The sequence below is a fragment of the Oenanthe melanoleuca genome, chromosome 5 (genome assembly GCF_029582105.1).
Source record: "Oenanthe melanoleuca isolate GR-GAL-2019-014 chromosome 5, OMel1.0, whole genome shotgun sequence".
Classification (NCBI taxonomy): domain Eukaryota; kingdom Metazoa; phylum Chordata; class Aves; order Passeriformes; family Muscicapidae; genus Oenanthe; species Oenanthe melanoleuca.
In genome coordinates this window covers 14,861,997-14,889,956 of record NC_079339.1, presented here as the reverse complement: position 1 = coordinate 14,889,956, position 27,960 = coordinate 14,861,997, and the positions used below count along the sequence as shown (strand labels likewise).

Sequence of the window (27,960 nt, the reverse complement as noted above, 5' to 3'; positions counted from 1 at the left end):
TCATGTTTCACAACTTTAATAGAATATTCTATCTATTCTGTACAAATTGAAAACACCGTATTAAGTTACAAATGTGTAAGGTAAGGCTGGAGCACTCTACATGCCTGGTCACAGTGTTGATACAGCTGCTATTCAACTGCTGCCAGAGGTTGCTAATGGATGCTGAAACTAGAAACGTGTACCTTAAGTGCCACACAACAACAAAAGGTAGTTTTGAAGACTTCAGAACTTTAAAGAAAAACTGTGGAATGGAATAATTTCAGTGTTGCAAGTAAGACACCCAAACTTCAGATTTATTGAACTGATTCATTTTGATAAATTTCTGTGTTCATAGTGAAAGGTCCTTTCATGCTGGACACTAAGCAGTAAGACTACTGGAAATTGTCTGGTTCTTTGGCTGCAACCCACTTCCACCAACAGCAACAGTTTGGCCTTTGCATTTTGATCTTCATCCAGAAGAGTTGTCATTTTGATGTGAGTTTGCTTCTTCTGTCTATACTACTACATTGAGACCACTTTGAATTACTTGTTTTACAAGTATCCATATTGTATGCAAAAGAAGATTTTTCAAGTATATTAAAAACTATTAGAAAGCACTAATTCTGTTAAAGTACTTACAAACATGAATAAATAAATAGTAAGATGAACAACTAAGTCTCAAATATGACACCCTCTTCAATGAAGTAAAATTACTTCAACTCAACTGGTTGTACTGAGATAATAAATATGACATTTAAAACTGCTCAAGCACTAGTTCAATTTGTAGATTGCGAGAAACATTAAAAAAGGGGGGAGGGAACTAGCAAAAAAGTCATATTGCTCTATCTGTTTCAGCTACCATACATGTAATCCATTTACTTTAGCTTCTCAGCACATTGCTATTCCACAATTTTCAATGTTGAGCAAGAAAATGGATAATCCTCACATACATGGTAGTCTGGACTACTCCCCTATGCATAGGGCAGAAGGCTCTAAAGGCCTATTGACATACTTAGCTACAGTGTACCAACGGCTGTAGAGTGTGCTTTATTTAAACCTCATATTTCCCAAATGCATTGAAGTTGCCACTGTACATGTTAAGCAATAAAGTTAGTGAAAATCATGCATTTTAAAACAAATTAATTTTAAGCATTGTTAATAAGATTGTGCTGCAGCGATAGAATATCCTGAACTGCAGGCCAAGTATCCAACTATTTGTTACAAGTTGTTCAAATATCACTTCCAAGTGGTATTTCCTTATTACTGTTGTTTGCATTCAGCAGGTTGGCTGGACTCTTTCTGCATGAAGTGAAAAAGAGAAAATAAACAGTTAAAAATCAAACTGGCATAAAAGAGAACACTTCAACAAATACAGAGAAACTGGCTATGTAGTTCTGAATTAACTAGGTATTGCTAGCATGTACAAAAATGCTACTCAAGCTACATCATAAAGAAACAACAGAGTCACCACATTTATTGGGTTTTGCCTTGCCCCCAGCTGCTTGGTACCCCATAATTTATCTATTTCTGTGCTGTTAACACTGCATCCTGCAGGCCAAGGTTCACTCAAGTAAGAAAGCAAATCACCACCTACTCCCCTCAACCAGAGGCTTTATTTGATTTCCAGCCTATTAAACTATTTTAACAATAAACTGCCACCTCCTCCAGCTCTGAGGAGAGAGGAAGGCAGGCTGCTTATTCTGCAGCACGCCTGAGTTTTTCCTTAGGAGCCTTGCCCTTTCTGCTAAGGTGATAAAAATGTAATTAATGTGTTGATTTCTTCTAGGTTCTGCATCACCAGCAGGTAACAATTCAACATTTTAACACCGGGCAAGAAGTCCATATGTTAATCTGAATATGTAAAAGTAGAAACACCTTCATTAGGCAGTTAAACAACTTCCCCTCTGGCAAAAGGAAGTGCATTTGGGAATGAGAACAAGCACTCAAACAGCTAAGAACTTCAGGTTTACACTGCACTTCTTGCTTTCTTTCCATTGTAAAACAACATTCTTAGAAAGCAGGAGAATTTATTCAGTGAATTTCCACTTTGCTTCTTCCCTTACCATTCTTAATATACTTTATTACACAAGCAGCAGTCACAGAAACCTGCTGCAGTCCAGTAAAGAAAAATACAGGTATAAAACACAACACCCTGAACATCACTGATGCTGAGTAAAATGTTTCCTATTTACTATCCTAAAGAAGAGGTTTATGTGTTATTAAAAAATGTATCCATGCCAAGTTCAGTACACATCAAGTAATCAAGAGCTAAGACAACTAAAGTCTTTCGCCTCTAGCGGGGACAAGTAAGTGCAACTAGTTTAAATTTCCTTATCATGAAGTTTTGCCCTTGATAATCTGCACTAAATTCAGGCTGCTGTTCTGTTCCTCACCAAACCTGTCTTTACAGTCAGAGTGGTCACTATCACTCCCACTGCAATTCAGCATTAGAGCCAAATGCACAGATGTGTCAGAGACCTTTCAGACTTCCTCCTTGTGGTATTCCTCACCCAGCACATCTGGCTAACTTTAACTTTGTTCTCTCTCATCTGCCTGAAGTTTCAAATAACACTGATGTGAATTAAATTGCACTGATCGGGGACTAAATACAGAAAAAGGGATATGTTTACACAGAACACAAAATTAACATTCCTGCTCTTAAATTAAAATTTAATTGCCACTGGTAGTGCATTGCATGCCATTCCTTTTTTTGAGGGGCAGGCAAAAACCAGCAGCATTTTTATCTGAAGTTTTCTAAAGGTTTGTATTCTTTTAACTGCTTGGTATTTGAATATGGTGTGCAGGCAGCCTCACTTCCTCTCCTCTTTGCATTCTGGATAAGAGCCATGATAAAATAACAAACCTGCTATTTAAAATGTACTTTAAAAAATCTTTCCATCTCCCTCCTTCCTTCCTTCCTAGTCACCTGTTATATTTAGATCAAGACACACTTAACTTGACCACTGCAATAATTTCCGCCAGATTTTAACGATCGACCAAAACACTTGTTTTATTTTCTAATAAACCTCATTATCTTTTCCTTATTTCTGTAAACACTTAAATCATATTTAGTGCATGTAACTGTTTATCCTGTAAAAACTGAGTCACAGAGATCACAAAGTTCTTTTTAAAGGACCTTTCAGTGTTGATTACTGGTCTCAGACAAAAAACCAACAAACACAGTTTGAGGGGTTACCGGATCTGAGTCAGCTGCTGGAGGATTTTGAGACAAATACTGCTATTTTTATGTTACACTCAAGGGTGTATCCGTGTTGGCCATATACACAAAATGTTTAAGCAGGCCCTAAGCATCAAGGCAGTATTTCAGATCCAGACTCCAACATAATCCATGTTCTCCCACCACTTTAACACAGCACTGCCCTTGGTGAGGAAGCCAGCGTGTGAGCTCCACACTGCCTTCAGCTACTCTCAGCCTCATGCAAAGCATCTCACAGCCTAATCCCAGAGAGCACCAGCACAAAAAGACCACAATTCCCTTCCAGTTACAGCTGCTCCAGCAGGCACATGCACATTGAAACTCATCTCTGGCCTTCACTGGCTCCTGATGGAGAGCTGACATCCACACTCCCTCAGGCTGGGCTTTAAAGCCTGAGCCTGCTCTTCCTGCAGAGCCCAGACTTGCTGACACTGGGTCAGCCAACCACTACCGCTGATCTGCCTTAGCCCCTGTGCCATTTATCAGCCCATCCTGGCAAGGTTTCCCTTCATGCTCCATTTCCCTAAATTAACTTCCCATGATATCTTAGAAAGGTAGTGAAGTGCATTGGCCAGGCAACAAATGCCAGAGAGACTTGAACTGGCAAAGATAAGGGGAATTACATCTTATTTAAAAATAAATTTAGCAGTAAACACATGCACTCAAGATCACTACCAGGGCTACAGAGACAAGAATTCTGGTTGTAAACCAGATTCTTTACAGTAACCATAAGCAGATTTAAGTTAATCTTAAAATTGGTAGGATTTAAGATTTTTTGTATCTTTAAAGTATTTCATCTGTGCAAGAAGTTAAAACTGCTCTGGGCCTTTAATTTCAGTTTGAGATGCTGTTTCAATGGATACGACCAAGCTGCGTGAGACTCGCACCTATTTTTTCTCTTCTGTTAACGAAGAGCAATATATAGCTTTTTGTTTACTGCTGCTGATTACTACATCACTTCTTCAGAATTAAAAACTGCATCTAAAATTTGCAAGAGCATAGATCTAAAACAGAGAACAAAGTATGCCTGATGTTCATGATGTTCCTACACAAACCCCACATCTGCCCATCCACCCTAGACGATGGGGACATAAGCCCAAAATTTCCATTTATTTTAGCATTTTTGTTTTTTCAAAAAGGTCCTGAAGGAAACACTGAATTTCTGTTAGTCTTCAGTGTTTAAACACCCTAGGCAAGATACGTTCCTAGGCGATTCAAACAGCAATCAAGTCTTTATCTCCTTACTTTTCCAATTCACTTTTTGGGAAGCTTCCCATCTGCTAAGGTAGCTGTGCAGGAACAGACAGATCATCAAGATCTCATCTGACTCCCCAAGAACTCTGCTGCCAACAGCAGTATCACAGCAGGCAGCAGGTACTACATCTGATGTCCTTTCCAGTGGAGAAGGTAGAAAGTCTTTCTGAAACATCTTCAGTGGAATAGCCCAATTACGGGATCTAAAGCTGAATCTCATCTTTATTTCCTATTCTGTTACTGAATGAGAAAAGGCAAGGATATCTGAATGCAAACCCAGAGCTAGCTGGAGTTAAGTAAGCAACCCTAACCCAAACTGCCTCCTTGCACAACTGGTTCTAGAAATGAATTTGCTGCTGACAGGTCCTGCCACTGGAACTCAGAAGACACAGGATCTTGAAGCCCATGCAGTCTCACACACAGCAGCTCTTTTGCTCATGATTTAAACCAGCACTCTGCACTCCCTGTCAGCTACTTCTCAATTCAAGCACAGCCTCAGCATAGTGAAATAAAGCCAGTTAAAGAATGGGACATGCAAGCACACAGAAAAATACACTAGACAAAACCAGCTACATTATCCAGTTTTCTAACAACTTCTGAACTACTTTCAATCATCTGACTGCTCAGTCTTCCAAAGCCACAACTTATATGGCAAAAGTGCTTTGTGCAAGAGATGATAATGATCTGGTTGTATCTGAACAGCTCAAATGTACTTAAAACTCACAGGAAGGAAGGAGGAAAAGTTTACAAAGCAGAAAGTGTTGACGTGCAGCAAATGTACAACAACAATAAAGGAGGTAATATGGAAATGACTGAAAAGGAGAAACTGGATTTGAAAGGAAAACAGACCAATTATTCTTGTGTACATGAAAAAGAAAACTATTCTAGATAAGAACAGCAGGGGGTGGGAACTGGAAGGCAAAGAAAGGAAAGGAACAGAGAAAAAGAGGAGGAGAAAAGAGCAGGAGAAAGAATGGAAAACAGGACAGGATTGGGGCATCAGTGCCAAAAAAAAAAAAAAATTCCAAGTTGACTTGAAAAAAATGACTCAGTGGCTGACATTTTTAACTGTAGGAAGGGAACACAGCTGTGTAACAGACTGCAGCAGGCTAACACACAAGCCACTGTGACAAACAGATGTTCTACTACTGCAGGTGAACCACCAGTGCACGAGACTGAGGCACCAAAAAACAACTCAAAAGCACAGCTCCATTTTTGAGTTTAACAAAAGCAAGGAAGGGCATTATCTATGCAGGGGGAATGAGCTGAAAGTATTACAGCTTCTTCTAAATAATTAAAATAAAAAGACACGAGCCTAAAATACAGGGTGGGGAAGAAGTATGGAGGCTGTTGCAGGCATTGTTCTCAGTGAGGAATGGGAAGAAAGGTGAAAGATGACAGTAATAACAGAAGGAACTTTTTCTTTCTTCTTTTAAATAGAGAGACAGATGAGCAGAAGAACAATACCTGTGCAGAATCATAGGAAATCAAGAAAAGGCTTCTAAGAGTGACTGCTTGCCTTTGTCAGGCAGCATAAATAAGATGATGGAAAAGGCATACTAAGTAAGCTGATGACTTACAAGAGTTTAGGAAGAGAAGATATTTAAGAAATAATTTGCAAGTGCATTAGAAACAGTAAAGAGATGCAACATCAAACCAGAAGCAAGGAAAAATAAAGTCTGACCAATCTCAGTGTCTTTTATCATGTGTATACGAAATACAGTTTGATTGCTACAGAGGCAAAGCAGAAAGTGTGCCAGGAAGACAGAGTCATTCTGAAAAATCTACTCTAATTATATGATTTAAAGGCACTCATCTCTACACCCATTTCTTTCTATTTTTTACTAATAAAACTTAAACTCTGAAGTCACCATTCCCCCACTTCTTTTCCCCATACAAAGAAAAAAAAAAAAAAAAAGCACAAAACAAAACAGAAAACCCTAGAAAACAAATCACATTGCATGACTACAAATGGGACTCTTGGAAGTTAGGTATGAATGGAATTCCACCTTACCTAGAAATGTATGAATGAATAACAGACTTATATTACACCTAAATGGGAAAAAATTGAAAGGAACGGTCAGCATGGATGAAAAGTGAAATGTACAAAATAATACAGGAGGCAACAACCATAACCTTCCAAGATAACTTCAGCTTTATTTTCCCTACCAAATCCTCTAGAAGGATACTTCACACAAACATATGTTGATGCAGAACCAACATTGTTTCTCAGCTGTCCAACTTTTTCCCATTACAGAACACCACTGCATCTGAATCCTACAGAGCAGTCAGAATACTGATTTTTACCAATCTAACCTGGTTTGATTGATCTTTGTACAAGACAGACTTTAGAATACAGAATTTCTCATTAAAGAAAAACAAACTGGGCTCTTGATAGTGACAAAAACTATTTACTAATGATATGATGATGTATAAAACTATACCAGACGAGTGACATGTCAAGCTGCTGTTAGAACTTTTATCCAAAGATCAAGCAGTTTTGCATGCCTTTCACTTCTTCATCTGTCTTTATAAAAAATTGAAAGCTGATGTTTTCAGAACTACATGAACACAAGTCTGTCATCACTGTCCCAGCTTTATTAAATATAAGCATTTACCATTACTGAAGAACTGAAAAATACCTGTCAGAAGGAACACTAACCCTTCAAGGCTGAATTTTAAGTCAGGTATCATAAAGTTTAAAATTCAAAGTTGAGGATTTTTTTTTTTATTTCTAACCAAGTACAGACATGTAGAGTCTAACCTGCAGCCATCAGGACAACGATAAAGAACAATTCTAAGGAAAAGAAAATAAACAAACAAGCTAGTTGAGATTTGTCAGACTACTTCTATATTGAAGTCCAGCCAAAGAACATCTGAATATGACCTTTCTAAAGGAAAACTATATCAGCATTACACAGAGATGCCATTAAGAAGCAAAGGCACACAGTTTTAGTGCATGCTGGAAGTCAAAAACTGCATTGTCTCAACTGGTGGAAACATTAACTTCTCTTTTAAGAGCAATATGAGAGCTGAAGATAATGAAAACATTGCAGTTAGAAGCTAGGGTGTTTTTCTGATTGATCTTTTCACAAACTATCATGCCCTTAGCTACACTGCTCGTGATTATAACATGTTTTATGACTAAGCACACAAAAGTCCTTACCTTGGGATCACTCTCTGCATCTTCCTCCTCTTCTCCCTCCTCTTCCCCCTCCAACTCCTATGACAAAATAGAGATAAACTAACAGAAATTAAAACAGGTTAAAAGTGCAACTTTTTGTAATGGACAAAAAGCAAAGTAGCAAATTAAATTATTATTATTATCTGTATTCCAGAGTGTTTCACATGTCAGCACTGGGCTGATTTAAAAGAACTCAGCATCTTCCAAGCTTTAAATGCAAAATCTTTAAAATATGATATAAAGGTCTCAGTACGGCTTAAGGCAACCTTCCTACGTATGCTGCTGCTGCAGTCCCACACCGATTTTTTAACTTCTACCTAAAAAATTATTTAGAATTTTAGTTCTGGTAATAGGTATACATGCCTGATTTTGTTCTTTTAGCTTACTATGGACAGCATTCCTGTGAAGGGTTTTTGCACTCAATTTTACACACAACTACATCCAAGTGATAACATCTGGCACTGGAAACCGACTAAAAATACACATACACACTTCTACCAATGCCCAGCTTAAAAAAATATGAAAATGTTTAGTCACTCAACACAAAGAAAAGAGACTGCTGAAGGCTGCCAGCTCACATCAGATCATCAGCTTGATAACCTCTGATGTACTCTGCTATGCTGAAGCTGACAACAGTCAGGGATCAGCATCTTTGATAAATCAGCAAGAACCACACAGTAAAAGCAGTAAAGCAAAAAATGTAAAGGATATTAGTTCATTTAAGTGTGGTAACAGTAACATTTAATGGTTTTGTGCAAAGCCTTTCATGGTGTGTGTTCATACAACATTACTGGAAATAGACCAGAGCCAGTCTAAATTATTTATGCCCCTTTTTTACTTCACATTTGATAAGTCTTCAAGCTTATGAAAACTAAAAGCTGACAGCTGAACTGCACCACCACCTAAGGAACAGATTATTTATCATGCAGCACTCTACAGAAAAAAAACCCTTGTCTTTCATTTTTGACTCTTGATAGAAAACAGCTTTCAGAATACCAGACAAAAAATATGCTCTTGCAGAAAGTACTTCTACAAAAAGGAAAAATCAGGCAGTTTTGCAAGTCATGAATGCTGAACTCTTTTGGAAAGAAGTACCATGCACAAGAGCATTTAGGAACAACTGTTTTCTACTCCATATACAATTATTCCTGCACGGGGAATGGAACTGGCAATCAGTAATCCATAAAAAATACAGTGTGCATCTCACCTCCTCTTCACCTTCTTCATCATCTTCAAACTGAAAAATAAACCCAAGTTTTAATTAGCTCTGCTAGTATTTCCATAAAAACTTCTGCAGTAATAGATGTAAGCATATTCAAATACTATAATTGAAACTAAGGCCCTTCCAGAAGCAGATTAACAACTTATAGCAAGTTGAATGACCCTTTCCTATCCCTAAGCAGCAGGAATCTCCTTCAGGTTTTTTTTTTTTTTTTTTTTTTTTTTTTTTTTTTTTTTTTTTTTTTTTGTTATTGTCATGTAATTAATACTTCACCCTAATCTAATTAGAAAAGGAGAAGAATGTTTCTATGTGCTGACTAATAAATAAAATGCTAATTGCATACATACATTATCATCATCCTCTATAGCTTCCCCAGTGAAATACAGCACAGCACGAGGGACTATCCTTTCACGGAAAAAGTGTCCAATTTCAAAATCTGCTGCTAAGGTGAATTCTGAGTCTTCATCCTGTAAGACAAGTCAGTTTGAGTTTTCTACTGCAAAAGTGATGTGCTACACAGAAGCAGATGAAAATATTTCAAAGTAATGCATTTGGGAAAACATCACACTGTCATCACCAACCTTCAGGTCACAGATACTTTCAGTATACTTAATTTTGTAAAAATAAAACCCAAATCTAGAATTGCAGAATTCAAATTTTCTGCACAAGCTTTCTACTTTCTACACACAGGTTAGTGTCCTGCTGAGGCCCATTTATTAAAAAGCTCATATAGAGTTGGCTGGCTCTGGCATCTGACATTGAAGAACTGTTCAGAATGCTCTAGACTGATTTTTAAAGAAGTCAGGTACCAGCCATGGCACTGCTGAATGGACAGGGAAAATAATGACCTTCCCAACAGATGCCTTGGATCAGCAAGCGGTGAAACAGTGAACTGTCAATGGATTACTTGGAGAAGCTGACAGTATCTTTCACTTTATCAAGGTGAAACCCAGCTTTGTCAAAAGCAAATATAACAATAAAAATACACAATACTTGATAAAAGAACCCTATAGTCACTGTACAGTGACTTGGTAAAAAGGATGTGGCAAAAAGCAATTGTGCCATTTCAAAAAACTTACCAATGACTCTCCATCACCAGATACTGCAAAAAGAAAAGACAACAAATTTAAGAAATGCTTGTATGGTCTCATCCATCTCGGTATTCAAGATGACACAACACAGTATAAAGACCTTCTCATAGAAAACACAGGTTATAAAGGCTTCACAAGGTAACTATTAAAATTATGACAATTCAGATTAGTATTAAGTTAAATCTACAGAAACCATACTTAAAAGAATTTCACTTGTTGTAGTTAAAGCATCAAAGCTGCCATTTGGAAGTCAAAGATTTTTGACAAAGGAAATACTCTTTCTAGAAAGATGGGTTCAGCGACATGTGGATGAACGAATTTGGTTTCTTTATTAATGCTGTAATTACAGTAACTTCATTTAGCTGGAGCACTACAAATCATCTCCCCTCCCCCAAAACAATTGGAACTAAATAGATGAACATTTTGACATGAATCTGAAAAGCATTGTGGAGAAGAGGCTTGGTTACAGAAGTACTGTAACCAGCATGGAACAGGGTGGGTGTTTTGCTTGTTTAAAGAAAAACCCAAGCAACTAACCAACAACAAAAAACACCAAATCAATGCAAAAAACTCCAACACAAATCAAAATGTATTTCTCTTCTCTGCACTATTATGATCTACTGTGAAAGTGACCATTTGGCTCAGTTCTCAAGCTGAAAATGCAAGTATCCACAGCCAGCAGATGTCAGTGTCTTATCTTATACAGCTAATTCCAAAGTGTACCCTTTGAGTACTTAAAAGAACAACATAACACCAACAGCAGATAAAATCTCCATCCTTGCCTCAAAGTAGCAACAAAAATTAAACGACATTTCTGTACCAAACCACCCTCATCTTTGGAAATGCACATCCCATGATTCTTAACCTACATACATGGGGATCTGCAGTGGTAATTAGGAGGGACAGGTAGGTTATAATAGCCCACAACAGAATCAAGAACCATTTTGTTCAGTACACTTAATAGCTTAGGCTGGAAGGGACCTTAAAGATCACAATGTTTCAACCCCTCTGCTGTGGGCAGGACATCTCTCACAAGATCAGGTTGCTGAAAACCCCATCCAGTCTGGCCTTGAACACATCCAAGAATGCCCAGAGAAGTTATGGATGTCCCAAACTGCTCCAGTGTCTCACCACTTCCATGGTCAAGAATTTCTTCCTAATATCTAACCTAAACCTGTCCTCTTTTGGCATAATGCCATGCCCATATCCTGTCACTACATGCCCTTGCAAACAGTCCTCACCACCTTTCCTGTAGGACCCCTTTAGTCCACAAAATAAACTACTTCCCTCATCTATATTTGCAGAAGACAACAGTGAAAAATGTACCACGAAAAAAATAATGGTTTTGGAATCCATCTAAATTGTTTAGTATGTGAGTACACATCTAACATTAGACTAGGAAAATGAGACAATTATGTATAGAGTATCAGGGATCACTAATCCATCACAGAAGAAACTACAGAAAATTCTGTCACTTGACAGAGGTTTCAATGAAACCGCCATGCTGCAGCTTGACCAACAATGGAACACATTCCTCTTGCATGTTAGAAACAAACTGATGCATGGAGCCATCCTGTGGCAAAACATGTTCACTTCTTTTAGAGAGTCTACAAGAGACTCTTTCCATACTACAAATCCTGTTTGCACTGCACACCTATTGATCAAATTCTACAGAATAACATCAGAATAAAATCATCTGTTTGGATGAGCAAGATGTTTGCAATCTTCCTCTAATAAGCACTTCACAATGCAACAGTATAAATAGTTTGAATGTTTAAGTCACATAAAAAACAAATATATATATACATATAAACATATTTCAAGGATCCTAAATTCTTAATTTCCAAACTTACCCTTTATTGGGCTGAAGAAGTTAAAAAATGAATCGTTAGGTACTTGTTTAGTAATTGTCCGAACTGTGCCTCGGCCCTTGTGTTTCTGTTTCTTCTTGATTGTTTTAACTGTAACATTTTTTCCTTTCTTCCAGTCGATGGTACACCTGGAGACAGCGGGTGAGAAACAGCGTTTTAACAAAAGGCACCAGGAAAAAGAAGGAACTGAGCAGCAGAGCAGCAAGCTCAAGGCCAAGATGGCTTATCACTCTCTAGATAAAGCTGCTTGATGATATATGAAGTGGATCATAGTCCTAGAGATGATGTGTATGTTGGACAGGTCAAATATTTCCCTAAATGACAATGCTATACAAGTTTGTCTTGGCAGAGTAACCACTGCCACCACTCCACCCACAATTCAATACCTCTGGCCCAACAACTGGACTTCTGTAACCAAGGACAGGATTAAGCTATTCCTGAAAACATCTCACCAGGCAGACTGTTAGAAAATAATACATCACATCCTTTACAGGTCAAGGCAGTGTCCATTTACCCTAAAAATGCATGTCCAAAGAGTGGCCAGGGAGAGGGGTGTTTGAGCTCTCCAAAGAGCAGCGCTCAGATTGACTTGGCAGCCAAGCACATCAAGCTGAAGAGAGCCTAATTTTCAGTTCCATGCTGCTGCTGTACAAACTGACACTCAATGAAAAGTCTCTCTCCATTCAAACAAGTTTTTCCAAAGCTGCTCAGGGACAAACACAGCTAATTCTCCCATAATGGAAATAAAGGTGTCACAGTAACCCTTAAATGCCCTAAAAATATTTTGTCCTATAGACAGATCGTCAAAGTCACGAGTTTTATGCTTAACTTGTATAATAAGCACATACGTGTTTTCCTGCTCTACTTGTACCACATCTAACACCTTCCTCAGGAAAAATCAACTGAAATCGAAGTTTGGAAAAGGCAGCAATCCAGGAAAGCATTCCTTTGTAATACTCAAACAGAAAGTAATTTGTTGTAATGAACTAAAGTTTTCTTCAAAATGGAGTACCCTGTTACTTAGGCACAACTTCCACTAAACATCCAAGAAGGCATTGCCTCACTGCAGGTGAATGCTGGATTCAAAAGGCAACAGGTAGCACTGAAAGAGGCTTTGGGGTTGTCAGCATGCCCTCAGAAAACTTAGAAAACTCCAAAAACCAAACCACCAAAACATGCCCTTGAAGGGGTAGAGAAAAGAAACTAAAAACCAAATAATCACCAACAGAAAAAAATACTTAGATGCAAAGAAAAATAGGGTAAAAAAGCCATTTTTCATTTGTGTCAGCTTTGCTCCAGTGTGGCACTGGAATTTGGTTACAGAGCAGAGATCATGGATGCGAAGAGAAAGGGTTAGATTAGATGTAATGATTCTTTGACCCCAAAAACACTCTAATGTGGTGTACAACTCAACAGACTTCCAGAACAGACATGAAAATTTACCATCCACAGCTGTTTCTGAACATGTTTTGCAAAAACAATAGAATTTTAAAAAATTGGTGCATTAGCCACAGCTGCCAGGATCAAACTGCATGGCCTTTATGCTCCAGCCTCAAAAAACGGCTGAAAGAACACGATACATATGACCTATTCCTGCCTGATAATAATAAACCAATTCCTGCTGGAATAAAAACTGCTGAGGAGATTACAAGAATCCAAGAGAGTCCAAGGCTACTCACCAGACTGAGGAGGGAGGCAGTCTGTGAGAAGTAACGACTCAAAATAATTTACCCAGTTATCTGGAAGCAAGAAATTTGCTACCTCCATTCGAGGCCTATTACATTCTAATGGTGCTCAATTTAAAATGTACACAATTTCAAAGTATATCTCCATCTTTGCATCTGTTACTTCTGCATGCTAGACTAACATCACCATCATCATAATCAGTTTTGAAGTAACAAATTTATGTTTACTAATCATTATCATGGTATGCAAAAAAAAAAAAAAACACAAAAAAAAAACCAAATAAACAAACAAAAAAAAAAAAAAAAAAAAACCAAAACAAAAAAAACAACAAAAAAAACCCCCAAAACATTTTCACTTCAGAAGCTTTTTTGAATTTCTGTTTTCCTTACCCCTCACAATCAACTATTTCAGGTCCTTCAAATGAAAAGGGATCTGTCTTGTCTGGCTCAGACTTCATCTTGTATGTTTTTGTCAGGACTGAATTAGAAAAGTAGTCATTGGGCCCGAAGTGGAACTCTAGTGAGAAAGACTGAAAGAAATTTTATGTTACCATTAACTTTCATCTATTAAATAGTGCATCAGCAAAATTATCATTAATCAAACTCTGAAAATACAAAAGAAAAATTGTAATTTGATGGCAACCATATTTCAAACTACAGCAGAAACAAGAAATTATGCATATCAACGAATTTCAAATGTTCAAGTAGCTACAACAACCTTGGCTTAGACTCAAATTATAAACAGGTAATTAGTACGTTTCATTCACCTTCAGATACAGAACTGCTGTTTTAAAAGCAACCTTAGAAATAAGTACTTTCAGAAAGTTCTTAATTTCCTATGGAAGCCTCTCATCATTCTTGTACTAGGGATGAAGTTGTTATTCTGAAGTAATTTTAACATTAGAACACCACCATGTGGTTCTATTGCTCCCCCAAGTCTGATCAATATCATGATCTTAAGAGAATCAGACTTTATTTCCAATTAAAGCACAATTTAGATTGCAGGAGTCTATTTAAATAGCACACTCCCCCAGGAGCCAGAGCAGTTTTTTCCATTTTGTAATAGAAAATCCTGCAAAAGAACACTGACTTCATGAACTGAATCCTACAACCAACATGTCTCAGCAGCTTTACAGCCTGAAGAAGGTGTTTCTGGTTATGTCTGAACCTCCTCTGGCACCCAAAAATTGTTTGCAGAGATTCAGTTTCTTACATGGAGAACAAAAGGCTCCAGTTACAGAAAACCACAGCATCCATGATGCATCAATTTTCAGATCTGTAAACTGCTTGCACAATGCTACTATATATACACACTTTGCACTCAGGATCAACCATGAACTTTTTAAAATACACCAGAAATCAAGCTGTCATGGAACAGGAGAAACAATAAAGGAAAAAGGTTTTTGGCAACATTGATTTAGTGGCTTGAAGGGAGAGAAAGTCTGCAGGTCAGTTCAGCACAACAGAAGGACTGAAAGCCAAAGCTTCCAAAACCACTGCCCAGCCACAGCATGTGCAACAGTTGCCTAAGTGTTTTATTTACTCTCCCAGTAATATGCCTTATGAATTAGCCCTAATCTGCATACAAAACAGATTACTTAACTGTCAAAAGACCAACCCTGAATATACTTCCCCCAGGAATTCTTTAGACTCAGGCCAGAAAACTGAATGTTATCACCAAGTCTGCCTTACCATCCTCTTTTTCAAAGCTATTGAGGTGCAGACAAGATAAATAACTCAGGACAACAGCCTGTTCATCACAGATATTTATCCCTCACTCATCGCCCAAAGGCCCCTAATCTTCCTAAGACCCCATGAATCTCCTCACATGACTCATACCTGCTAAGAGAGTAGTCAAGGAGTGGAGACCAACGGCAACAGCAGCCTTCCCAACCCCCATGCCCCCTGTTTAAGGATAGGAAGCCAGTGGGACTTAGCAGTACACTGGAATATCTGTGTTAACTTCACATTGCCTAGGTCAGCTTTACTTCCCTTTAAAGCAACTCAAGACAGCTGCATGGTTTGGAGGCTGTCTTCAGCTAAGGCTAATCTCTCTCTGTCAAATGTGCTCAAGGGAAGAGTTACGAACTTAGCTTATCCACAACCAGTGACGAACACTCATACCCAAATAATCCCATAAACCATCACTGGGGCTATAAATAACCAACCAGTGGCACTACTTAGCATGCAGGATCCCAAGGGCTAGCAAGACAAAAATATTTGCACACAGCATTTCATTGTATACCTGCTAATTAGGAGACAAGAAGCTTCAAGCTCCACATAATATTTAAAGTGTTGTAATAACCTTTCCAACACTCTTTATTTGGATATCTCTTTTTAAGATACTTAAGTTATACCTAGATGCATCATCCAGATCTGAATATGCTAGCTAAGCATCCTGATGTCCAAATAAGTACGTAAATAGAAATTATAAAATACATGTACATACAAATAATACTTATTTATCCATATGGTTATAAATAAGTAAAAGCAAATAGTAATGGATCACTTATGCTTCACACAGATAGAAGTTTCTATGTGCAGGCCATAACAGACAGGACTTTGAAGCACTTTAACTGCAGTCATCAGGTAAATCCACTTTTGGAGTGCCATAACTATGATTAATTGTTTAGAGTCAACAGTAAATCCTAATTATCATGTATTCCTTCACCAGCAAAACCTAATCCCCAACAGAACTAGTGCATCTATGACACACTGGTTGTGTGAAGTTCATACGTACAAAGCTACCACTGCTGCACCAATTTTCAACAAAGAATTGCAGATAAGACAGTCACACACAGCTGCAGAACAGGTTTCACATAAGCAGTTAGGAGCACATCCTTTGTCTCCAAATACAGAAGGGACATGGAGTCTGTCAGCCTTCCATTATTGGATTTACTGTAGCACTGGAATGGAACCTATTTACAGAAAAATGCTGTCAAAAGGTTACGAACAGTGCAAGACCAGACAAATCTAGTGTTGAAATTATAAAACAAAGCTGAATGAAAACATAAAAATGATGTAGGCAAAAAAAACCCTATTCCCATCTCATTCAATTGCCACTGAATAGATATGCTTCAAGCTAAAGCCAACTTCTTGGAACACCTTACTTTGTGCTTAGACAATTCATATCAACATTTCTTCATAAAACTCATACTCTCTCTCTAAGCTCCATCAATTTTAGAAACTTAATTCTCAGTTTTTCTCTGCCATACTTCTTCCTTGCGTATTATCAGCTTGAGTGTTTCAGTACAAGCAGAAAAAAGACAATAAGGAATAAAAAACAAAACTCAAAACCAACTTGCTATTAACCATTAAAAGCTCTTCTGAGAAAGTCCTCCCATCTTTCTTATGTGAATCTTCAATGCTGCTTGTCTTGCATTTATTTCAGTCATTATCAAAAGACTATTACTCCATAAGGGAAAACAAAAAAAATACAAATCATAAAGCCAGAATGACAAAATCTAAAGAAAGTATGTGTAGGCTCAAATTCCATCCTTCTCCCTGCCTTCCCTTCAAATGGGAGTTCAAGGTATAGTCTCCATAAACTGAATAAGGAGCAGAACAACTTCTTTTCAACAAACACAGTATCTGTTTTTGTACATCAAACTTCAACAAGAAAATATTTCCAAAAATAAGAAAAAGAAGTAGTACTTTAAAAAACCACTCATGAGATACACTTTTATAATACTAATATATTTTCTGTACTTTTCAACAGGCACAGTATCTATAATCTTTTGATTAGTATTATCAAGTCACATCTCTTTTGATAAAATATTTGCTATCCAGAATTTTCCCCAAAACTCATTTTCAAATCAAAAGCAGCCATGTAATTGTATTACTAAGAGCAGCTACATTTGAATTTGAGAGATAAAAAGAAAGCAAAAACTAGACAAAATTTTAATCTAGATACTACAGTAATGTCAGAGCTGTCCAGGCTTAGCATGAAAGAGGAAAGAGTTAGGAAAGCTGAAGATAAATCTTTCATAGGCAAAGTATGAAAAGAATAGCTTAGGAAGAAACTTTCCCCACAAACACTACAGCCAAAGAGAGCTGAATTAATATTTTGGAATGCTGCTCACTTCATTACCACATACTTCATGAGAAAGAAGCAGAGAAAACTCACCATAGGCTGTCCTGGTTCAGAAAACTTAACTTTAATATCCTGCAGATGTTTCAAGATAGGTTCATCATATTCCTAAGCAGAAAAAAGTAAAATCCAATTCAGCAGGCAATATTTGGAAAAACAGTCTCTCCTTAAGAAGCAAACCTTGTAACTAATTCAACAATTTCAGCTAAAGTAAAGATCTGGATCTAAATTTCTTAATCATAGTTGCAAATTCTCAGTCATTTTAGGGCTCATCTTCAGTAAACAAAGCTGCTAGGATGTATTACTGAAGATACAGTAACCTCCTTCAGGGTATTTATTACCAGGGAGATTCACAGAAGACACATACCAGAGAATTCTTCTTTAACAGCATTAAAAGCAATTAATACAAGCGCAGGCATAACTACCTAAGCTATTTAACATGAATTCAGCCAATCCACAGGTGTTCTTATAATCTTGCAAAAATAATCCTTTATGGATTAAACTAAAATGCTTGTCCATCATTTCAAGCATCATCAGGGATTCCAAAGACTAAAAGATTTGGTGTCTCACACCAAAGGATTGACTTATACTCTACAAGGATTGACTATTAATGTGAAAAGCAGTAATTCACTTAACACAACAGGAGTTGCTCATTTCAGAGTAGAAACTTACTTGTACTAATTCACTTAGCATATCTACATTCCTAAAGATAGTAAACCAGAAGTCTGGAATTCCTTTGACATTTGTCTCTTCTGCTTTTTCATCTATTACCACTGCATTTTTCAGCTCTCCCTGGGAAAGAAATACAGAAACAGCTGAGAAATTAAATTATGACTTCTAAGTATATCTAATAAACAGATAGAAGTACAAAACAAATGCCATCTCTGAAGCTGTGTTTAAGGAACACTTGAAATCAACTTTTTTTTCCTCTGCAGATGAAGTTGAGATACAAGGTTTATTTACACAACTGACATATAAACAATTCAGACTTATTTTGAATTCATTTGAAACTCTGTATGAAGACTAAATAGGCCAAGTGTCTGCTTCACTGATGTGACAAATAGAAATAATTAAAACACTTTCTATAAGGAAATATAAATGCATTTCTATTTTTCTATTGGTTTCCTTTCTGCAGTTCCATTAGCCACCTATAGCATTTCATCTAAGAATTTAAAATTTAACTTTGCCCTCTGAAATGCTGCTTTAGCTTCTCCATTTTGTAGAGTACTTGTAAAGTTGTTTTTTTATAGGTATTTTTCATTATTATGCTGCCTCTAATTACTACTGTTTTAGGAAACAGGATGTCCTCCACATAACTGATGTCAAATGTTATAAAAGAGAAGAATGAGGAAGTAATTTCTCAATCCTAAATAACCCTGGAAATTCAGTCTTAATTAGCTGCACCTTTCATTTTACACCACTAGATAGCAGCAGATATTTAAGATGCTTTTGGCAGTTGCTTGGGTTATGACGAACCAAGAATAAGAAGCTACAATTTATTTCCCATCTAGACATATTTCTGATTTTATTGTCTGGAATATGGCCCGTCAATGCTGTATGTACACAGAGCCTAAGGAACATTTTTTTGATCATGCACACAGAGCACTGTGCCATGCTAAATCTCAGGAGATCAGTAAAAACAAAGAAAACAATTCACTTTGAATACAGAACAGCATTAAAAAAAAAAAAACCTAGTAGAAATCAGGCTAAGAAATGCAAAGAAAACCTGACAGAATGGCAAAAAGAGTTTCCTAAGTAGGTCACTTTGCTGAGACAAAGCCTAAGCACACATTTCCAGGAATGATGCTGAAAAAGTAACAGGCAGCCCACAGACTATATTATACCTCCTAGATCTAGACAGCTCCTACTCAATAGACAAGTAAGAATCCATCAGCCAAGCAGACATTTTGTTAGCTTGGTTCTGCTTTATGACTGTGACAAGTGTCTCACCTGTATTTATGAAAATCAAAGCTAATGATGTCCCCTAAAATAATGGGGACAGGAAGAGAACCAACCAGTCCTTTATTATCTTAGGGTTTCATGTAGCACTGGAATGGAACCCATTAGCAGGAAGGTGCTGTTAACAGGTTACGAACAGTGCCAACAAAGGCAACTCCTCAATTCCCACAAGTCACAAACTTGAAGAAAGGCTAAATTAATTGTGTAGAAGGTTTCACTGGACATAACAGTGTATTCATCACAGGAACACATCAGTGACACAAAAGTTCTTTCAATAGCAAGAACAATAATTTAACTCTGAAAATCCGATATATCCATCGTAGATGATCCAGCTTATACTCACAGCCAGTTTTTCTTCATCCTCATTTTCACTGTGCCATTCTGACTCTGCATCTGTGGGTTCGGCTTCCCCATTAATAAACTCTCTTCTCTGTGTTAAAAAAAAACCAAAAATGTAATTGAAGATGTAAAATTACATATATACAACCAGAACTGACAGGAACAAAGAAATAAAAATTATATACATAATTTTCTCACCTTATCAAAAAGAGGTTGATAGAGTGCTGCATATTTTCTCTCTAAGTCATGTACCTCTTCATAGAATTTAGCTTCTATATGGGCACATTTCACCTGAAGCTTTTTCAAGGCATCAATTCTTCTTATCACTGCTTTTGGAAAACTAAAAACCAAAATAATTTAAAGTTAAAAGTTAGTTGCCTCAGCATTATTTCACATATTACTGAAAAGCAGGTTGCTTATAACTACGTACAATTTTTAAATAAACAGCTTATGTCAATCATACATGTTTCCCCAAAACCTATTTCAAAAAGTTGAAAGAATCCTCTCCTACCCAAGTTGTTCTCAAAGGTGTTATCTTCTGTTCCATTCCCTGGGGCCACTACCCTCCCCGTGTAGTTCACAGATCTGAAATTAATACCTTTGTTTACACCTAAACTTTGAGACTAGATTTGTTTTGATCCATCTATGAAAAATAAGAACTGTGCATTCTACAGGAGAAAGCTTTGATTCATGGGGTCATACTCATAAAGCACACATTGCCCATCTGCACTTTAAATTATTAAACATTTAGATACAATCATGTAAAAAGATCTCTTTACAGAACATGCATGTTCTCTAAAGAGAGGTCTACAGTCAAGAAATAAAAGGGTAAATACTTACTAAAGGCACCATTTAAATCTACTTTACAGTCAATATAAAACTAAGCTTCAAACTAGCAATATACAGGTTCTGAACTTTCCAATACATCCAAGATAGTAATCTTACAGAAATCATCAGCCAGTGTAGCACATACCATGTCAGAGTAAGGGTCACAGAAGGAAATAAAGGAGGGGCGGGGAGTTATTTCTATCCAAGACAATAAATGGCCACAGTAAATATTGAACGGGACAAAATTTTGTTTGCAAGTTTGCATAAAGTAAAACTTCACTCTTCCTTCCAAAAGTAAGACACTATGAATCACAGGTTAAGCAAACCATTTTTCTTAGTGAATCATTTATTCTAATTTCCTACCTTAATTGCACAGTAATAATATTCTATTATGCTTTCAGTCTTTCAAGAATTTTATCATGCCCAATACTTACTTTTCAATGTAACTTGAAGGAGTGAGTGGTGCGTTGTCAAGACGATCCTGAAGAGCTGCCAGGACCTGTGGATTTTGCATCACTTGGTCTGCCAGCTTTTCTATGAAGACAGAAAACCCCTTTTAAACAAATTTCCATAGATTTATAGTGCTTTTGTTAATACTGCGTCTTACAGCAGTCACAGTAAAAATACTCACCATTTTCACACTTCAAATAACACCACTGTTATTTGAGGTGTGAAAATAATATTTTACTACTCACACAAACAATTACTTCAGGACCAGATTTCAGTATCAGTTGTATAATGATAGAAAAAGCACTTTTCTCTTTGCAAATCTATCAGCTGCTTTCACAAACAAGTAGCACATTGACAACGTAGGCAAATTTCCTGTTTTCCCTTTATGTAAGAAAGTACAAAACCAGAAATTTCTCTATGCTCCTTCTGTATTAGCTGTACCTTAAAAGCCACACATAATTTTTCAGGAGGAGAACTACTGAATTATACTTCCAATATAATAGTTTTCCAGTTAGTTTGACTCCTGAAAAACCCTTGCAATTCTGTGAACTGTACAATAAGCAGCATGGCACAGTGACCCTGACAACTACTTATTTTTACCTAAAGATGATTTTACAATCTGTAAGATTCCTCAATTATCAAAACACTTCCCAGAAGAATACTTTTAGAGAAGGTCAGACCTAAAATGCTTCTGGTTAGGTGTTAAAAACCCTTACTGATAACCATGCATGGTGTCATGGTATGAAGACTTGTTTTTCACATCTTTCCATTCTTTCTCAGTGCTCTTTTCCCCAGACATTAAAAACCCAACAAATTGCATAGCACACACTAAAATGGTGAAGCTTTTACATGCTTGGGTTTCTGTGTTGCTTTGTTTTTCTTATTTATTTGGGATATTGTTATTGTTTTTTCTCAATTCAACTTGACTTTAAAAATTATTTAACAGTGTCTACCAATTCTCATGTGATTTCCAACTGCCAGTCAAAAAAGATTTCTTAAAAAAAAAAAAGGTAATAAGGGATACCTAAAGAATATTCAGTGACTACATATATGAAACATTTTTCACTATAACTTACAAATTTGAGTATTTGGAGAAACAATGGAACTGCAGCTTTTCTGCACACAGAAACAGTAATTTGAAAAACACTACTCAGCAGTTATCTGCAGACCATGCTAATGGAGAATAAAATTTTCCAAGACACATTGTAAAGATGCACTTTCTGAGAAGCAAGACAGTAAAGAACTAGCATACAAACAGCGCTGCTCATTTTGATCATCATGCTGACAGAGAATAGATGTTGTAACAAGCCATTCTTGGCAGGTCTTATTGCAATGGTCTCGTGGGTCATTTCAGGCAATGCTAAAGCATCACAGCCACAACACACACAAAAATACAGCCTTCACTCTGGTTCTGGCTGCAATAAATATGGAAAACATCAGAAAGTGAACAGTTAGCCTAAGCCTATTCCTTTGCTTTCAACTGTGAACACATCTTCAATTTTGACTATAAAGGCTTATTCCACTTCTGTAAAAACACCTACTACTATGTATTTCTCACCTTTTTTGTTGCTTGCATTTTTAGCAGCCTCCAGAGAATCTGAAGCAGTATCTTCTGTTTTACTAAAAGAATTCAAAGGGTAACATATTAAAATAGCATCAAATTACACAAATGTCAGCATTTAAGAACAAGTTATTCTGAATTTTTGGTTTACTACAGACATGTTTTATAGATAAGTATGCCAATTAAAGATATATTTATGCCTTCAAGCTTGTGAAAACTCCAAAGTTTAGATATGAAACTAGATCTCAGATGAAAAGGATGCAAAGGCAAAGTAATGCAAGGCCAAAAAAAAAAACCAAAAAAACCCAAACAAGCCAACCTCAGAATAAAACATAACAAGCCCAAAACAAAAACCTTTGACAGATAAAGTCATCTCATTAAGTGAATGGCTGGCCATTCATGTGTAGGATTCAGTCTGTGAATCATGTGGCCATTCACTCTGCACATTAAAATGTTATTACTCACAATGAAAATAGGAGACACTTTCAGTATAAGTGATGAAGAAAAACATGAGAGAGGATGCAGGTACAAAAGGAAGATGAACAAGAGATAAAAGCTTTGTTTCCAACTTCCTAACAAGCTGTTTTGACAAAAACATTCACTCCTATTCTAAAAGAGATGTCCCTGGCCTCCCCACCTCCACTGCTGCAATGTCTTCCATCTCACTTCCTGTGCTGGAGGAGAGGGCCCAGCATGAGTCAACAGCCAGCCAGTATTCCCTGTGCTCCCTGCCAGTTTAGAGGTCACAAAACACACACTGGATATTACTGAAATTAACCCTAACTCACACACAAAACCACAAGAGATATCACATATGCAAATGGGTATTATCAGGTATGGACAGACCAGCTTATCCAGCACTGCAAGCCTCAGAAGAGCAGCAGCACACGTGGATTTGCAACAGTTCCACAGAAATACTGTATGCTAAAAAAATACTCCAACTAGAAAAAAAAAAAAAAAAGGTGCCTCTTGCAATGCTTAAATTACACAGATCAGAGAAACACTAAGGCTCTTCAGTTCTTTAGAGCATTTAGAAAAATATTACCATTTTACTCTTATCCAAATCTGGTAATCCACTCTTGAGAGGTTAAAAAAACCAAAAACCTCTCCTGCAGAACACCAGATATACAGTTGGCTCTACCCACCTTGATTTAATTTCAGGAAAACAGTCCAACATACCTGTTATCTGCCATCTGTGTGCCTGTATCCACCTGCAAGTTGAAATGTAGTGTTTAAAAATACTTGAACAGTAATTTGTTTACCTCAACAGAAGATGAAAATAGAACAGGTCATTGTTTAAAACCTCAATACAAATTAACAACTGCTGGTTTTTCTAAAAAATCCATTATGCATAATCCCTCATTGTAAACTAAATAGCTACCACAATACCCAACTCAAACTGAAACTTGTTCAGTTTTTGAAATCTGTCAAGTGATTTAACCCTCCTAGAACTTATCTTTTCTGTTAAATACTCCAGGTACTAATGCATTTCTACCCAATCATAGGTCTTCAGTCTGAAGGTAAGTGCCACAATTTTCTAGAATTGCTCAGCATTCTATCAAAAATGAGCCAAAGAGAAAACATAAATGCATTCTTTTCTAACTCCTTGACAGCATCATAGTAAACAATGAATTTTTAAATCTCTGCCTGTATCGCATACTTGAGCAAAAACCAATTAAAGTTCAAATGAATTACACAATAACTTCCAAATGACTTTTTTCTTTTAGCACCCAAGCAGAAAAATATGTTTCACTTGTCTGTATAATCAGGGTTATTTTTGTGAGTAGCTGCTTCTGCTGCTGTACAATGTGCCTAGAACTGTTGCTTGATAAAAAGAACACTGAAGAGAGAAAATTATTTACCAAGAGAAGGGGTTTTGACAGTAGCTAGGAAGACAGAATCTCCTGTATAAAGATTTGCTCCTTATTTATCAGGAGTCAAAAAATGAAGAGGAAAGAGAGACATGAAAATCTCCTTATTAACAATGACTGGAACCAAGTGTTACCCCAGCCCCCAGTATCTAAATTTGCTCTCCTCATTCTGCTGCTCTTTCTTTTTTGGGGTGAAATAGCCAAGCCTGGTCGTGTATTTCAGTAACAGAGATTGAGGTTTTCTACCCACATTTTAAAAAGCTGATCACAAATTCCAGTAATCATCACCTGCCATAGAGAAGCACAGGTGGTATTTTTCACTACCAAGCTTTCATGAAAGCAGACGGTCTGTGAGTCAAATTCAGAACAAAAAGTACCTTCAATCATTCATCAGAGTTGACAGGTCTGATTTCTGCAACTCTGTGAAGGCCAAACAGGCTGATCTGAGGCCCAGCTTCCAACAGAGGCTACCAAAGAAGAACCTAAGTGCTAATGCCAACTTGAGCGGCAGCCCAGAGATTGCATGCACTCTTCCATCTGGAAAATGCTGAATCCTGCTCTCAGCTGCAAAAGCAACACTTTCACAACCATTCCAAACAGAGCTGAAAAGCTTTGTTAGTTTTCAACAGTACTAACAGTGTACTTCAGATTATTCCACAGAAGTTGTTTACATCTCACATATAAGCCTAGAAGCCCACCCTACAGGTTAAGCCCAGGAACAAAACAAAGGGGCTTCTGGCACAGTAGGTGTTCCACCAGCTCAGGCAGATTTACTTCCAAACACTTCCTCTTGCCTTAAACATAACAAGAGAAAGTGGCAATGCCAGCAGGTGGTTCCCTGCTAGAGCAAAACAGATTTTTACAATCTCACAGCTAAAGAAATAAAGGAGCCTAAATTAATTTTTCCTTCCATGGCAACAGAAGGCAGGGGAAAAAATATACAATTAAAAAGGTAAAACACTGCAAATTGACCTAATATCAGAGTTCAGCCAACAAGTTATATGATCCCAGTCACTATTAGAGGAGGTAACAGTAGCCAACTAAAAATGCAGACTCGCATCACTTAAAAATTACCCTCAAAGACTTGTGGCTTCCAACCTAGGCCCAGCAACCAAGCTAATGGAACAGACTCTACTCCACATAAAAATTCTTCTCCTCAGCTGTTTGTGCTGTATTTCCAGCAGGGAAGTATTTCTCAAGCCTGCTGAGGGAAGACAAGATCCCTCATGTGTGTTTGGAAACATATGAATTCAGATGAATTCATCTCCACTGGATCAGACATGAATTGGGCATGTTCTGACAAAAGCCACTCACCAAGTAGTAACAAGCAAAAACGAAAAAAAAAAGAAGAAAAAAGCCACCATCCCCTGGTGCAAATACATACTTCCAGTCTTGTTTCACTCCCTAGAGTTGCACCTTAGGCAACTGGAAAGTAAAAAGAAGTATATAAATAAATAATTAGATGCAACTTTCTTAGATGAAAGCTTGTGATTTCCAGTTTCATCCCAGCTGCCTTGCACTGACTTCACTGCCGGAGTCACCAACAAAACTGCTCGATACAAGCTGGTGAGGGCAGTGGCGGGGAGAGAAAGGTAATTTTAGAGATAAAGTTAAGTGCACACCAGTTGAAAAAGAACAGCATCAAAACACTGAGCTTTCCTGTCCATTGTCTTCACTACTTTCCAAGCAACTTCACAGGCAATGAAGACATGAAAAAGCAAGCAAGATCCAAGGAAATAACACTAGAAGGCGTCGTTATTATTGCTGCCACCACCATTAAGAGGCCAAATTAGTGCCTCATTTCTTCTGGGCAGTTCCCTGTTTTCAAATGACTCATGCAGATGAAGCTTTTGGAGATCAGATAAAGCCCTTGTCCCAAAAGGCAGGCTACTGCTGCAACTTTGTCTGCCACAAACGTCACACACCATCAATCACTTAAAACAGCAGCAAACTGTAAACTCAACGCACATCAGGATAAGAAAAGCTCATTACAAGGACAATATCCTGAAGGACAGAAAATCCAAGGGAAAAAAAAATCTATAGACAGGCAAGATGTATTCATAAATAAATGTGCACATGGAATAAATTTTCTCTGCCTTGCAAAAATCTTCTAAACACAACTAAAATACAAAATAGGAAACTGAAGGGCTCCTGAACTCACAGGAAGACTCCTGCCCACAGCTGTTAAGTGATTTTCGTAACTACAACAAATCAGAAGGGAAAGTTACAGCTTCCGTTTCAGAGGCACCGACATGCAACCCCGTGGGAAGCCACAAACGAAGCAGCTGGATACTTTCTGTATGGACAGCAAGAAAGGATCATGAAAAATTATTTTGAGGAAGAATCTTATTAACCTGTTCCACAAGCCCCGGACATCATGAATACTTAGGCTCACCTCCGAAGTTTTCTTAAAGGAACACTGTTTTGTTTAAAGATGACTTCATAAAAATCTGCCTAGTGATTCTGGTTTCATCATAATTCCCACATTCTCTTCTCTACCTTTATATTTTAAAGCGTCGTGAGCAGATACTGCAGGGAGTCTGGCATTGTGTGTAGCAAACAATCGCAGCAGCAGAGAAAATTTCAAACAGGCCCTCAGCTGGGAGACAAGGAAGCCGAAATGCAAAAGCGAGCTCCCCGAACCTCCCGCCGCGCTGCGGGAACACAACACCGTGGCTGAGGTCAGGCGAAAGCACCGCACCGCAGCCAAGCGGCGGAGGCCTCAACTCACCCCGAGCACGGCGGCGTGAGAGCGCCGGGGCAGCGCTCAGCACCAGCGGCCCTCCCGCCCTCCTCCTCCCCCGCTCCCCCGGGAGGGCGGGGACAGGGCGGGCGTGCTGCCAGCCAGCGCGGCCATACATGCGGCCGGAACCCCTGCGTTACCCGCCGCCAGGCACGGAGCAACGCCAGAACCGTTCCGTGCGCCCCAACTTCTCGAACCGGCCTTAAAATGGAACCGCGGCCGGCCGGCGCAAACCCCTCCGCGCCGGGCGGTTGCGGCCGCCGCCGCGCTCCACCCCTGAGCGGGCCCAGAGGGAGTCCTCATCCCGCGCCGCGGTGGCGGTGCCCGGTTCGGCCCGTCCGCTGTCCCCGCCGGGTGCCCGGGGCGCAGCGCCCAGAGCCCGGTGCCGCCCGCCCTCACCTACCCGCGCCCCTCACGCCGCAGAGGCCGCAGCGCCGCCGGGCTCCTCGCAACCTCCTCGCTCGGGCAGCGCCGCCGCCAACAAAGACGCGTCCTATTGGCCGGGGCGCGGGCCCCTCCCTCAGCAAGGGCGCCGCCGATTGGCCCCGGCGGCGCAGCGGCCGCCACGCCGCACGCGGGCCATGTTGACTGTCCGCCGTGCGGCGCTCGGCCAATC

General features: G+C 38.4%; 1 protein-coding gene and 2 non-coding genes across 6 annotated transcripts; all 3 read right to left on the bottom strand.

The window, feature by feature from the left end:
- Positions 1–27,960, bottom strand: NAP1L4 (nucleosome assembly protein 1 like 4). 4 transcript variants are annotated; one of them, XR_008840550.1, is made up of 16 exons: positions 27,744–27,847; positions 23,910–23,941; positions 22,728–22,789; positions 21,154–21,253; positions 20,090–20,231; positions 19,896–19,982; positions 18,266–18,385; positions 17,630–17,701; positions 13,894–14,033; positions 11,801–11,946; positions 9,936–9,958; positions 9,204–9,323; positions 8,842–8,871; positions 7,617–7,694; positions 6,465–6,502; positions 1,218–1,278 (listed from the first exon to the last, which is right to left on the bottom strand). XR_008840550.1 is itself a non-coding variant. In XM_056491858.1 (16 exons), exons 2-15 carry the CDS (start codon positions 23,921–23,923, stop codon positions 6,497–6,499), a joined length of 1,119 nt encoding a protein of 372 aa, XP_056347833.1. In that variant the 5' UTR covers positions 23,924–23,941; positions 27,748–27,929; the 3' UTR covers positions 1,218–1,278; positions 6,465–6,496. The 4 variants fall into 4 exon arrangements, 3 of the variants coding, with proteins under 3 accessions (XP_056347832.1, XP_056347831.1, XP_056347833.1); XM_056491858.1 differs by having other exon boundaries at positions 7,617–7,673; positions 27,748–27,929; XM_056491857.1 differs by lacking the exon at positions 6,465–6,502 and having other exon boundaries at positions 1–1,278; positions 7,617–7,673; positions 27,748–27,960.
- On the bottom strand, positions 16,344–16,464 carry LOC130254571 (small nucleolar RNA SNORA54). Its single transcript, XR_008840760.1, has one exon. It is a non-coding gene; the product is annotated as a small nucleolar RNA SNORA54 (small nucleolar RNA).
- LOC130254572 (small nucleolar RNA SNORA54) lies at positions 19,569–19,696 on the bottom strand. The gene has a single exon (XR_008840761.1). It is a non-coding gene; the product is annotated as a small nucleolar RNA SNORA54 (small nucleolar RNA).